General features: G+C 38.0%; 1 protein-coding gene across 2 annotated transcripts in view; it reads right to left on the reverse strand.

Annotated features, from left to right (window-relative positions):
• Positions 1-13,291, reverse strand: part of ADGRG7 (adhesion G protein-coupled receptor G7) — a 66,462-nt gene that overhangs the window by 35,188 nt on the left and 17,983 nt on the right. Inside the window, exons 2-6 of one of the 2 annotated variants that reach the window (XM_072811906.1) lie at positions 12,180-12,293; positions 10,068-10,172; positions 7,200-7,312; positions 4,866-5,015; positions 4,289-4,392 (exon numbers count right to left, since the gene is read on the reverse strand). In XM_072811906.1, the coding sequence (XP_072668007.1) occupies positions 4,289-4,392; positions 4,866-5,015; positions 7,200-7,312; positions 10,068-10,172; positions 12,180-12,293 (586 nt within the window). Of the gene's footprint in view, positions 1-4,050; positions 4,262-4,288; positions 4,393-4,865; positions 5,016-7,199; positions 7,313-10,067; positions 10,173-12,179; positions 12,294-13,291 lie in introns of those variants that run through there. The other variant, XM_072811907.1, reaches the window with a different exon arrangement.

A 13,291-nucleotide genomic window follows, 5' to 3' on the forward strand; every position in this document is an offset into this window, starting at 1 on the left:
AGGGAAAGAAGAGGAAGGAAAGAAAAGAAGAAAGAAGGAAAGAAAGAAAGAAAGAAAGAAAGAAAGAAAGAAAGAAAGAAAGAAAGGAGAGGGAGGGAGGAAGGAAGGAAGGAAGAAAGAAAGAGGGAAAGAAAAGAGGAAAGAAAGGAAAGGAAAGGAAAGGAAAGGAAAGGAAAGGAAAGGAAAGGAAAGGAAAGGAAAGGAAAGGAAAGGAAAGGAAGAAAGGAGAAAGAAAGAAAGAAAGAAAGAAAGAAAGAAAGAAAGAAAGAAAGAAAGAAAAGAAAAGAAAAGAAAAGAAAAGAAAAGAAAAGAAAAGAAAAGAAAAGAAAAGAAAAGAAAAGAAAAGAAAAGAAAAGAAAAGAAAGCATTGCTGGAGCCACAGCCACTTTGAAGGCCATTTTTTTCTACCATATGATTCTTCCCTGCTCTTGCCCTAACGGATTAGATTAGAGATGGGTGTCTGCCTCAGAGTACCCAATGCAGAGGCTGGCCATTGACCAGTACAAATAACTGGAAGAAGCAATCAGATTCTTTTCACTGAAGAATTTTCAGGTTAGTGCCATAGTTATTTCAGGAAAGTCCTGGGTAAGAGGGGACCAGAGAGGTCATTCTGTCATTGTAAGGACAAATACAAATTTAAAATAAGAGGCTTAATTTTTTGAAAATAAAAGAAGCAATTTCTTTCTCCTCCTTTTCCTTTGAGCATCTACTTTAGAAAAAACTTTAGAAGGTCTTTCTCTTCTCTTTGAAATATAATTTTTTTTTGAAAACTAGATTGGCATTTTGTCTACCTAATGACTCAGGAATGGCTTTCTCAAGGATATGAAAGCCATCTCTTTGGAATATAAACATCAAGGGAGTTAGTGCCCCTATTTCCCAGTTCCTGTGGAGGGTGGGAGCTTAATTTTAGTGTGTGGGAACCTTGCTCCAAGTTGCAAAGCTGCCTCCTGTCACAAAGGTATGAGAGGTTTGTTCTTCCTTTGGATAAAGTCAGTTAGCTAACACAGATGGTCACCTCAGTTACCAGGTTAACTTAACATGAACTATGTGTGACAGCGTTGTCAGGTTCTCTTAATTGAGGGCTAGTTATTGATTACCTGAAAACATGTATGTAATGGGTTATATCTGCTTGGCTGTATAAAGAGGTGAGATTCTTCTCTGTCTGCGATCTCTTGGTGTTTACCTGTGATTGATACACATCACATTCTGGTTTAACACTTATGCAATGAAAAGCGTTTTCCTTCTCTATTGTCTTTGTGGAGAGCACTTCTGGGTTGAGAAAAGATTGTGTTTTTAATTATATTTCTCCAACATTGCGAAAATGGTTAATTTATGAGAGAGCAGAAACTAGAAGATGAAATATACAAGTTTATTAAGTCATGTTAATTATAAAGACCAACTGTTAACCTTTTTTTTTTTTCAAGACCAAATATATAAAAGTCAGGTATCGTGCAAATGATTCACATATATTATCTCAGTGAAGCCTCACAAGAATCCTACTAAAGTGAGCCCCAAAAGTTACTCCTATATTATACTGAAGAATCTGAGTCTCTTCCAAGAGAAATGAATTTGGCCAAAATCATATACCTACTAAATAGCAATGCTAGGATTTGAACCTAGGGCTGTCTGACTCCAATATAACCATCATATTATCCCAGAAGGAAGGCCTACATAGTCCTCTACGGGGACTTTCAGAGCTGCCTGGGATTCCCTGCCATCTCCCTACTCCAGGATCCATAAAGCCCACCATATTATAATACTGTTCTTAAGTTCCCATGAGATTCTATAAGCCTCTTTAGGATAAATCGCTGGTCAAGATAATTTAAGTGAGCATTTTTTAACTAAAGGAGGCTGACTAGAACAAAAATACCAATAGAAATGTGAAATGCAAACATACAAGGTGGTCAGTATTAGAGAAGCCGTTTTACATCCCAAGGACAGGTAAATAGACAATTATGAACCTGAATTTGACAGCAAAGTTTCAGGGTGATAGATCAGTCTTTGCAACAAGTGGTCAAATGGAGAAATGAGGTCTTAGATTCACTGATCATAGTAGGATGCCCTTAACAGCAGAGACTTTGCCCATGATGCCTCTCAACTTAGACCAGGAGAATGGATGCACGGATGCTAGAAAACTTCACTATGACAAACTGAGCCAGCTGGAGCTGGGCAGGTTTTTTCCCTCCCTGTCACTCTCCTGTTTTACTCTCACACTGTCCACTTCTCCCCATGAGTGGAGAAGGGGAGTCCAGTAGTTTGGAGATGCAAACAGAAAATCGTAAATGAAAGAAGGGAACAGCCAAAGTAAGATGGGCAACTAAGGCCCAGTGTCTCTCAGGAGACCTTGCATCTAGGCCTAGTTTCAGGAGACAGAGTTTGGAAAGGAAGAGTTCCCCAGAGAAGCAATTCCCTTCCCCAGGGAGAGAGAAACATTAGAATCGCCTCTGCTGGCAGTTCCTGAGAAGTACTAAGGGCTTGGTGAGCTGATGTAGGGGTTGGAGCTTGAAGTGACAGCCTTATCTAAATGAATGAAGGCCTGAGTCCACAAGGGCTTATGCATAAGATCACATGGGAGAGACAACTGACAGACCAGGATTAGAAAAGTAAGCAGACCAGAAATCCAGAGTGGGAGGAATTACTAGGAGTGCAATTGTAACATTTCATGTTTCAGTGTGTCCCATATTTAAATTTTTTACTCATCCTCTAATCACCTCCTTTGAAGCCTTTGGAGATTGCACATAAATCATACAGAATCAATTTTTTCTCCATGTTGTAAGCCAGTAAAATTCATAATTTCTTATTGTCAGGATAGTATTTTCATCTGTATCATAATGTGTGACTTTCTCAGCTGAATCTCATAGTTGCTCTCTCCTCAGCTTTCTCACCAGAAAGAAACATCCACCCTTCTCCTTTCTCCCTAGCAAGACTGCAAACATAGTCTCCAGCTCCGAAGGGAGCCCACTCTGGCTCTCAAGCTCCATGTTCACTGAACAGAGACTCTGAATTCCATGGCCACTTCCTTCTCCAACTTCAAGAAAAATGGGAGTCTTTATACTCCCAGTGAGAAGGGCCCAGACACCTACTGAAATCTGAAGTCATAAAATACACCAGCAAAACTGTTGAAACAACCACCTCTACCACCGTCTTTCAGAATTATAATCTTTTGAATGTTCCATCCATTTCATGATTTTGTGCTTTTTCTACATTGAGGGCTCACTGTAAAAATTAGAATACTAAGAGTTACTTCTAGGAATTTCTCCTAAAAATTATGGGCCATACAAACAGAGATTATGTATAAGAATGTTGGTTGCTCAAAATAGTAAAAGACTTGAAGCAATCTAAATGTCCCTCAGGAGGAATTGCTTAAATAAAAGTTCACTCATACAGTATCTAAAATTTATGATGTATATGTGTGGATATTTATACTGAAAAGATGTTCATAAGGTATTAAGTGACAAAAAACAGCTATAAATCAGTAATATGTAATATGATACAAACACAAAAACACATACAGAGAAAAACACCTGGAACAATATATACCAACAGGTTAAAAAAGGTGGGACAATTTTTTAAGTTTTGCTCATATATATATTTTCTTATTTTTCTATGGTGAGTATGTATATTTACTTAATTTTAAAAATTTTTAAAAACTATATATAAGATAAAAACATAATGAATCCTAGTAAGGGATCTCTATAATAAAGCACATGAGTTTTATTACAAATATACAACTAAAAGATGCCCAAACATAGGAATCAAAAAGAGAGAAGGCAGGTAGAGTTGGATTCTTTTTTTTTTTTTTTTTTTCCAATGTAGCCTTGGGAAAGCTAAAGAAAGCTAAACCAAGACACACCAGGATGTTGGGGCTAGCTGAGTCATGTACAGGCAGCTGGCAATGTGTCCTGCAAAGTCATGCTATTATTTTTAGCTCTGTACATTGAGAAAACAGTTGGAAGAGCTCCTACTGTGCCTGCAGGTTGACCTTTGGCCACACCCAAGGGAAAGCTAGGAACAGAGGTTCTAATCTGAATCAGCCCAGTTGTTCTCTACCTCCTGAGCCGTGGCCTCCCCAGGAAACAGGAGTTCACATGTACCACTCTGTCTAAGCAATGAAGATCAGATCAGGTGATCTGGGAAAGGTGGAAAGCCAAGACTTCGGTCTGCATTCCCAGGAATCAGCCAGTTAGTGCATCCATGAGAGAAATCAAGACATCTTTCTCAATGCTGTAACCCAGGAAACTAACTAGCACTTTGTGACGTCTTCTTTACCAACTGGAATTGTGCTTACGTTGCAAAGGTATCATCATAGTCAGTAGCAGCAGCAGCACTTTGAAAAACATCTTCTTTGGCTTCTAGAAGTTGACTCACTGTGGCTACAGCAACAGCTTTCGCCTGCCAGGAAGAAGGCAGCAAACAATCATCGTAGAAGACATGTGTCATATACAATCCTCACCACCATTATCAAGCATTATTATGGGGTCAAGTGGCACCATTAGAACGGTAATCTAGAGGCAGATATTTTTCAAAATTCAAGGTGTCATTTTAGATAGCAGAGAGAATAAAGGTAACACATGGTGAAATTTTAAATTGAGTCCTTCAGGAAGCTTAGGTTTCTGAATTCGGCCTCAAAGCGAGGTCCTTCACAGAACCTCTACCCCAACCCTAGGAACACCAAAGCAGACACACACAGAAGCAGAAACTAAGTAAGACTGCAGGGCTCTGATAGTGGAAACATAGCCCACAACACGTAGTATAACTCTCATACTTACTATTGAACCAAGTAAAGTGATTTCTAGTTTTGTCTTTCTTTCCATGTCTTTTTTTTCCCTCCCCCTCCCCCTTTTTAAAAAGCTTATGAGTTTTACCTCAGAGGAAGCATTTCTGGATGTGTTGAAGATCTGCCCAACCACTCTAGTAGCAGAAGTGACATTGTCAGGAGTTAGTCTCTTGGCATCAGATGTTAAAATCTGAGCTTCATTGGAAATATTCAGAGACTGTGACGAGATGTTGTCTATCTGTTTAAGAAAAAAACAAAAACCCTAACTTCATACAGCTATGTCTAAACACTTTGCAAGCAATTGCAGGTGGGAATAAGCTGGAATTTAGCTGATAATCTCATGAACATCCACTTGGTTCTTCATGTTTGCTTCTCTCCTTGAGTAAAAGACACAGTACATGCAGGCTGGTGGGTTTTCCAGCTCTTACTATGGGCCAGGATTAATGAACTGCCATAGGTAGATCAATGCTCCTCAAGGTGGGATCCATGACCCAATGTTGATTCACTGTTTGTTACAGGCTTCATAGGAAGGCAAGCACAGAAACTGAGGGTAACTGGTCAGAAACTTACACAATTGTATGCTGGTGAACCCAATGATTCGTTTCAATGATTTATATTTAGATGGTAGCTACACTTGGGTGAGCATAGCACAACATATAGACTTGTTCTAATCACTGTTTTGTACACCCAAAATTAATGTAACACTGTGTGTCAATGATACTTCAGTAATAAATAAATAAATCTTTTTTAAAAGAGGAAAAAAAAGATTTATATTTTATCTGTCTTTTTTCATCCCATTTTCCTAATAATTAATTTTTACTACATTTTACAAAATTATTGGTCTGCAGGGGGTTGGAAATTGTTAAAACAGCTTTTCAGCGCAGATTGGGAAACACTAAACCCTATCTCCAGGTACCAGCTGGCCCCCTGGCTCTGGTGTTGTGAGGCTAACACCAGGTGTTAATGTGCACGTGTTTTTCACTAGATGGCAGCATTATTTCAAAAATCAAGCCAAGATTACAGGCCATTCACAGAGGAGAGTTGAAAACAATATTCAATCAATGTACAGAAATGAAGAAAGCTCTCATTCAATAGCTAGGTCTCTGCTCTGGGCCAGGCACTTCCCTGGATGTTTTGTAGGTATTATCACATTTAATACACAAAACAACACTATGAATGGAGCATCCTCATCCCTGTTTAAAGGTTTAGAGAGGTAAAAGAGTTCAGATTAAAAGTGTCAGAGCTGCAGAGCATCTGGGTGGCTCAGTGGTTGAGCATCTGCCATTGGCTCAGGTCGTGATCCCAGGGTCCTGGGATGGAGTCCCACATCGAGCTCCCTGCAAGGAGCCTTCTCCCTCTGCCTATGTCTCTGCCTCTCTCTGTGTGTCTCTCATGAATAAATAAATAAAATCTTAAAAAAAAAAAGTGTCAGAGCTGAGAGCCAAAAACTGGTTAGTGAGACTCCAGAACATGAGGTCTTTCCCCCAGTTTGTGAAGTTGGCACAAACTATGGCATTAGCATCCACCTCTACTCTCCACTCCCAACCCCATTTCTACCCCTAACCCTGTCTATCTGCAATTAGGGAGCCAGCATGATACAGTGTGTACTTTAAAATAAAAATCCTTTTTGGCTATGGTTCACTGCACCTCTCAGAGATAGCTTCCTCATCTATAAAATAGGTACATTAATAACTATATAGTTGTTGTAAGAATTAAATATGATAAAATAACATGTAAAGTGTCACACAGTATTTGGCACACAGTAATTGCTCAATAATTAGTATAATCACTATAATTATCTATGAGAATAACTGAGGTTCTAGAAGAACTAAATGAGATAATGTATTTGACATGCCCTACACTTAGAAGGACCAAAGTTTCCTTCTCCTCCCCTTTCTTGGCCCCAGATATTAGCCATTCCATGCATTTGCATTTAGGTATACACTAGGTTAAAATAATTTAATGAAAAAATTGAAAAAATATCTAATCATATGTATTACCTACTTCACTGGCTCACAGATAAGCCCTGAGATGAGCATTAGGGTCTCAAAAGGTCTTTTTTGGTTGTTGTTTTTCTCCCCCTTTATTTTTAATCTGATTCAGTTGACCATCAAAATACATTCCCTTTGGTCTCAAATGTCAGTGATCTATTTTCAGTCAACACTTCATTGGTCTAAAAAGATGAGGCTATTTAAAATCTGTTATAGATCATCATTTGCTAAAATTTGCTGAACCAACAGGTCCAGTAGTCCCTTTTCACAAACAGATATCAACTTCAAAAAAAAAAGAGTGGTTTTAGTTACCAGTTTTTGTTATTTCTAATATGAGAGTTTTAAACGCATTGGCCATTAGGTATTTAAAGAACAGACTTACATAGTCCGAACTTTCTCCAGTTGCCCAGCCCATGGCCTCTGTGGCATACCTGTTTTGCCAGGGTTTCCAGATTTTCATTGCAATTTCCTATGGTCACGTTTTGTAATACTATCACTCCATACTTAGTAATATTGCACAGCCGCGTTGTCATTGGATTGCCCGCTTTAATAAAAAGAAAAAAAAAAAGACTGTTTGCAAAGATGGCAAGATGCACTAGCAATTTTCTGCTCCTGTACACATCCCCTTCTGTGTGATTTTGCGACTCCCACTTCTCCATTTTCTGAATCTGGACTGGACTTATCACTTGCATTGACCAAGAGAATGTTCTGTGAGAGTTCCAGAACCTGGGCCTCAAGACTTGAAGTTGCAGCCTTTCTGTCTTGGGACACTGTCCGGAGACTCTTGTGTGGGGAAGCAGCTCTAATCTACTAGAGGGTGAGAGGCTATGTGGAAGACAATTGAGGCCATACAACCAGCAACAAAGCACCATGTGAGTGAGGTCATCTTGCACATTCCACCAGTCCATCAACTCAGAGATCTATGAAAAATCTAAATCATTATTCTTTGAAGCCATGGAATTTGGGATGATGTAATACACAGCAATGGAAAAGTGAATCGGGTAGTCACTACAGGAAACTTTTAGGCAGATGTCACTTATCTTGATTTTTAAATCCGAAAATCAAAAGACCAGCCAACTATTTCCTCCTTTTGAAGTCTGCAAGGAAGATGTGCCTTCCAACAACTAGGGACATAGGGCTTTGAATCGGATATGATGAAGGTTGAGAGATCAGAAACAGTATGAAAAATTCCTACTAAGTATTGAATCAATCAATCGATCTTTCCTTCTTTATCCAAATCTGAGGAACACCTGAAAGGCAAAGAGTTCCACTGTATTGTAGCACCTATTTGATACCTGGTTGGCTCTCAATAAATACTTTTTGAATCATTGGGTCTATTTCCTGTAATTATCGCTGAGCCTCCCTACCTCAGTGTCCTCCTGTGGCTAATGCTTAAGAGGCTATTAATAGATAAAATCACCTCCAGCTCTCATTAGAGACAGCTATCAGAAGGTGAAATTTTCTCAGGAGTAGCTTCTAGCAGCTGCTTCTTGAGGTAACACCTAGAAACACTGAAATTAGAGATACAAAGTAGAAGGTTAAAGCCACTCTTAACTTACATAATGGCTCCACCTCTACTTTATGACATAATGAAAATTTCAAATATATATGTAGAATTTTATTCGTTTAATACATTTTTTCCTATATATTACCTATATGAATGAATATACCCACTCAAAATCAGTGAAAATATTTTGGTCATTTACTATATCAACTTAAATAATTTAGAAGTAATTCTTAATATGAAACTAAAAGCAAATTTGCCAATAGCTGGAATCTATATCTCTAAAATTATTTTATAGGCTCAATTTGAAATTCAAAGGTGTAAAAAATAAACCTGTTCATAAGTGTTGCTCAGAAAAAAACATATAACCAAATAAAAGAGCCAAATGAAAGATGGTGATTCTCTTGTCCCAAAAACATAATATATATCAAACAAATGTGATGTCCTTTGATGAGCACATTACTGACTTTTTTACACTGCTCCTCATTCAGTAGCCCACAGCTATTTTTTGTAGTTGTATCTCTTTTATAAATTATAATGAAATATTTAAGATATACAAAACATGAAAAATTAAGACAATAGGTATTCCTGGATACCATACAGTATAAGAAGTAAGTACCAATACATGAAACCCCTTCCGCTTATCTTTTACTTTCTGAGCTTTCAATCAAGAGGCTAGAAGGACCTATGTAAATAGGATCATGAATATTTGAGTAGGCATGATATATGTGAGCAGAGGCTATTTGAATTCTGCAAATGGAATACTGGTCTACATAATCTCTTAGAATAAAGAAGATAAAGAAACAAAGAAGAAAGACCAGTACCTGTAAGTACTGCAGTGTTTCAAAGAGCCCTTGACATACATAATAAGAAGTATCTAAATAAAATGTGAAATTCTCCGCAGGGTTATTACTGACAGAATTTCTATCAAGCATCTTCATAAATGATCTAGAATTGGCTGTGTTACTGAGATATCTTATTCTGTAGGAAATGATATCCTGCAGGAAGGTGTGAGAAATAGGGGACTGGTCAAATGGAAGTCAATGCAAACAAAGTTCAGATAAAACATTAAGGGAAAATCATATGGCATAATGGGCTCTGAGCTGTCAGGAAAGGAATTTTTGAATTTTTAAGGGCTATTCTTGGAAGATATAACCCAATACAGCAATAAAACGGCTTGTCAAAATCCTACATATCAACAGGGAGCATATAAGAAATTAGAAAATGTTATTTGCTCCTTTATTCTTGGAATGTCTCTATGCAAGCAAGGTTGTCGTGCTTCAAGAAAAGTGTGATGAAGCTGGAGAATGTTCCAAAATGGATAACTAAAATGACCAAGGAGATGAAGAACTACCAAGTGTGGACAGACTTAACTGACCATTTCTACCTAGAAAGATAGAAGTTTGAAAGTAGATATGAAAAAAAAAAAGAAAGTAGATATGGTACAAATCTATAACTAATGTTTAAAATTCAGACAAATTATATAACTCAATGAATAGATATTAATATGTTCAAATTCCAGGACATGGATGAAACTGGGAAAATAAACCAATGGAAAATGATGGATTAAAAGGAATTTATAACTGATCCATATTACAGTTTTTAGGAGAATTAGAATTATGTGAAGTTGTATCCTAAATTTTGAACATTGGCATCATAAAACAGAGCCAAACCCTTTCACAAGGCCTTCTTTGATGCCTCTTCCAGGGGCTTAATACTAGTTGGAGGGATGATAGCTCTGACCCAGCATAGTGATTCGTATACTTACACAGGAGATGTTTGGAAAAACACATACCATTTAATGTGTCCTTATCACACCTTTGATGAGAAGATCCATATTTTCCCACTGGAATTCTGTCAAAAGTAAAACTTTCATAGGTACTGTTTTCACAGAAATTAGCTGTAATGAAAATGAAACATTTTTTTCATCATAAATAATAATTTTCTTCTTAAATTTTCAAACCAGATAAAAGTCAAAGTTCAAAACCTATTCAGTATAATTTGAAGGAAAATAGAAGACTTTAGGACCCACTGACCCACCAGACACTTCATACTCTTTTATCTGGTTCAGCTAATACCATTAGAAAAACTAGTATGTTAGATAATGGGTTCTAGTTAAAATGTGCACAATATGTAACTTGGTAGAGGTAAGTAGAATGTGATCACTGACACATCAGAAGGATCATGAAATCAAATTAGTTGAAATCTTAAAAATTAAAGATATAGAACCTGTAGTACCAAAGGGTACCATGAGGATGTGGGTCAAAGAAAAAAGACCAAAGTCATGGAGCATGTGAGATATACTGACTCGTAGGAATGTAGCAAATTATAGGAGTGTATTTCTAGGGCTCTGGCTCCTAGGCAGTCAGCATAAAGTGTACCGAGTATTGGGAAGCATACTGCAGATGAAGATGCAGCTTTGAAGCATCATTATTTACAATATCCAAGACATGAAAGCAGCCTAAGAGTGTGTGTGTGTGTGTGTATGTGTGTGTGCATGTATGACTCAGTTGTGAAAAAGAATGAGACCTTGCCATTTGCAACAACATAGATGGACCTAGAGGGTATTATGCTAGGTGAAATAGACAGAAAAAGAAAAATACATATTATTTCACTTATATGTGGAATCTAAAAGACAAAATAAATGAAAAACAAAAAGCAGAACCAGACCTATAAACACAGAGAATAAAAGAATGGTTGCCAGAGGTAAAAGGTGGGGGAGGATGGGCAAAATAGGAAAAGGCAAGTGGGAGATACAGGCTTCCAGTTATGGAATGAATAGGTCACAGGAATAAAAACTGCGGCATAAGTGATACAGTTCAATGGTATCATAATAGCATTGTATGGTGACAGATGGGAGCTACACTTGTGGTGAGCAAGCATAATGGATAGAATTGTTAAATCACTATGTTGTACATAAAAGCTATGTTGTACACTAAAACTAATGTAACACTGTGTGTCAACTGTACTTTAATTTAAAAAAGAAGTGGTGGGGCACCTGGGTGGCTCAGTGGTTGAGCATTTGCCTTTGACTCAGGTCATGATCCTGGGGTCCTGAGATTGAGTCCTGCATTGGGCTCCCTCCAGGGAGCTGCTTCTCCCTCTGCCTATGTCTCTGTCTCTGTCTCTGTCTTTGTCTCTGTCTCTCTGTGTGTCTTTCACGAATAAATAAATAAATCTTTAAAACAATTTTAAAAATTAAAAAAAAAATAAAAGTGGCTTTGAACTTTGATTCTGAGAACACTGCCTGAAGTCAAACTAATTTAATAACATCTTATCAAGAGAAAGGATAAAAAGGCAAAAGCTTCATCTAAATATAGCCTTGGATAGGAAGATGTGCCTTGATTTCAGAAAAGTTAAATATGTTAGAACTGTGATATTTGAAATGGGATAATATAGCGTATCACTAACTGAAAGGACCTGAGGAAACCATACCACCCCTTGCCCTGAATAGGCACTGCAACAAGAAGGAAAAGCATCTGTCAGGTTACACACAAACTGGAAAGTTGGGAAATACACTAGGTAAATTGAACATACAGGTAAGTAGCCCAAAAAGAATACTCCACTTTTACTATTAAGCTAACAAACACATCTTAAAGCCACCATCATTATTTTTATTTATTTATTCATGATAGACACAGAGAGAGAGAGAGGCAGAGACACAGGCAGAGGGAGAAGCAGGCTCCATGCAGGGAGCCCCATGTGGGACTCGATCCCGGGTCTCCAGGATCAGGCCCTGGGCCAGAGGCAGGTGCCAAACCGCTGCGCCACCCAGGGATCCCAAAGCCACCATAATTATAGCCATTGTTACTAAATTATTAACAGAAGCTTCAGGAAGCTTTGCTGCTGTCCTTATTAACACAAGTCACCTAAACCTCATACCCTAGTACCATTCCAAATAACTTACCAATGGTACACCTCCGTCCTTTCCACAAGTCTGGACAAACACATCTGCCATTTTCCCAGGTTCCACCATTCCTGCAGAAGTCTATAGGGATGGTTGATGAGGAGGCTAATGATCCTTAAAAAAACAAACAAAAAAAAAAAACAATAAATAATAGAATAGTACACCAACTGGCTGATCAGTTTCTCCTTTTGGATCTGTGGCCTTTGATTTCTATATGTAAAACAATTACTTTGAGTACCAGTGGAGAAGTAATTTTTTTGTAATATTATCATCAACAAAAATACACATTGAGAATTTAAACAGTACATACAATGATTACAAAAGATTATAAAGACCAAAAAACTACATTTGAAAGAACAATACCTTGATCAAGGAGATTAGTATCTACTGGGGGAAACGGGAGATTATATAGATGAGATGGATGGATGGATAGATAGATAGACCAGCCAACTAAGCCAACATGCAGATTTGTAAGTACTTCAAGAACAAAGAAGAGAGATGTTGAGGACAGAAGTAATTTATTCAGGGAGAACTTTCCAGAAGAAGTGGTATTTGAATCAGTTTTTTGTTTTTTTTTTTTTTTATTTATGATAGTCACACACACACACACCCAGAGAGAGAGAGAGAGAGAGAGAGAGAGAGAGAGAGGCAGAGACATAGGCAGAGGGAGAAGCAGGCTCCATGCACCGGAGCCCGATGTGGGATTCGATCCTGGATCTCCAGGATCGCGCCCTGGGCCAAAGGCAGGCGCCAAACCGCTGCGCCACCCAGGGATCCCTGAATCAGATTTTAAGGCTGAATCTAGAAAAGCCAAATAAAAAGAATAGCCCCAAATAGGCAGGATACAAAGTGCAAAACCACAAAAATATGGAAAGTTCTGATGTGTTCAAGGAACATAGCAACGCTTAACAAATCAGGAATATTGGTTCTATGTGGAGCAACAGCAGGACGCAAACTGGATTGTGAGAGGGTTTATAGACCAAGCCAATGAGATTTAATCCTGCAAGAGTCTAGAGAGATCTTAAAACAAAGTAGTAACATAATAAAAAATGTGGTTTTAGAAAGATATCTCAAGTAATATAGGAAGTGACTGAGGTGGGGGGGCAAGGAAA

This window comes from Canis lupus, chromosome 35, assembly GCF_048164855.1.
Source record: "Canis lupus baileyi chromosome 35, mCanLup2.hap1, whole genome shotgun sequence".
NCBI lineage: Eukaryota > Metazoa > Chordata > Mammalia > Carnivora > Canidae > Canis > Canis lupus.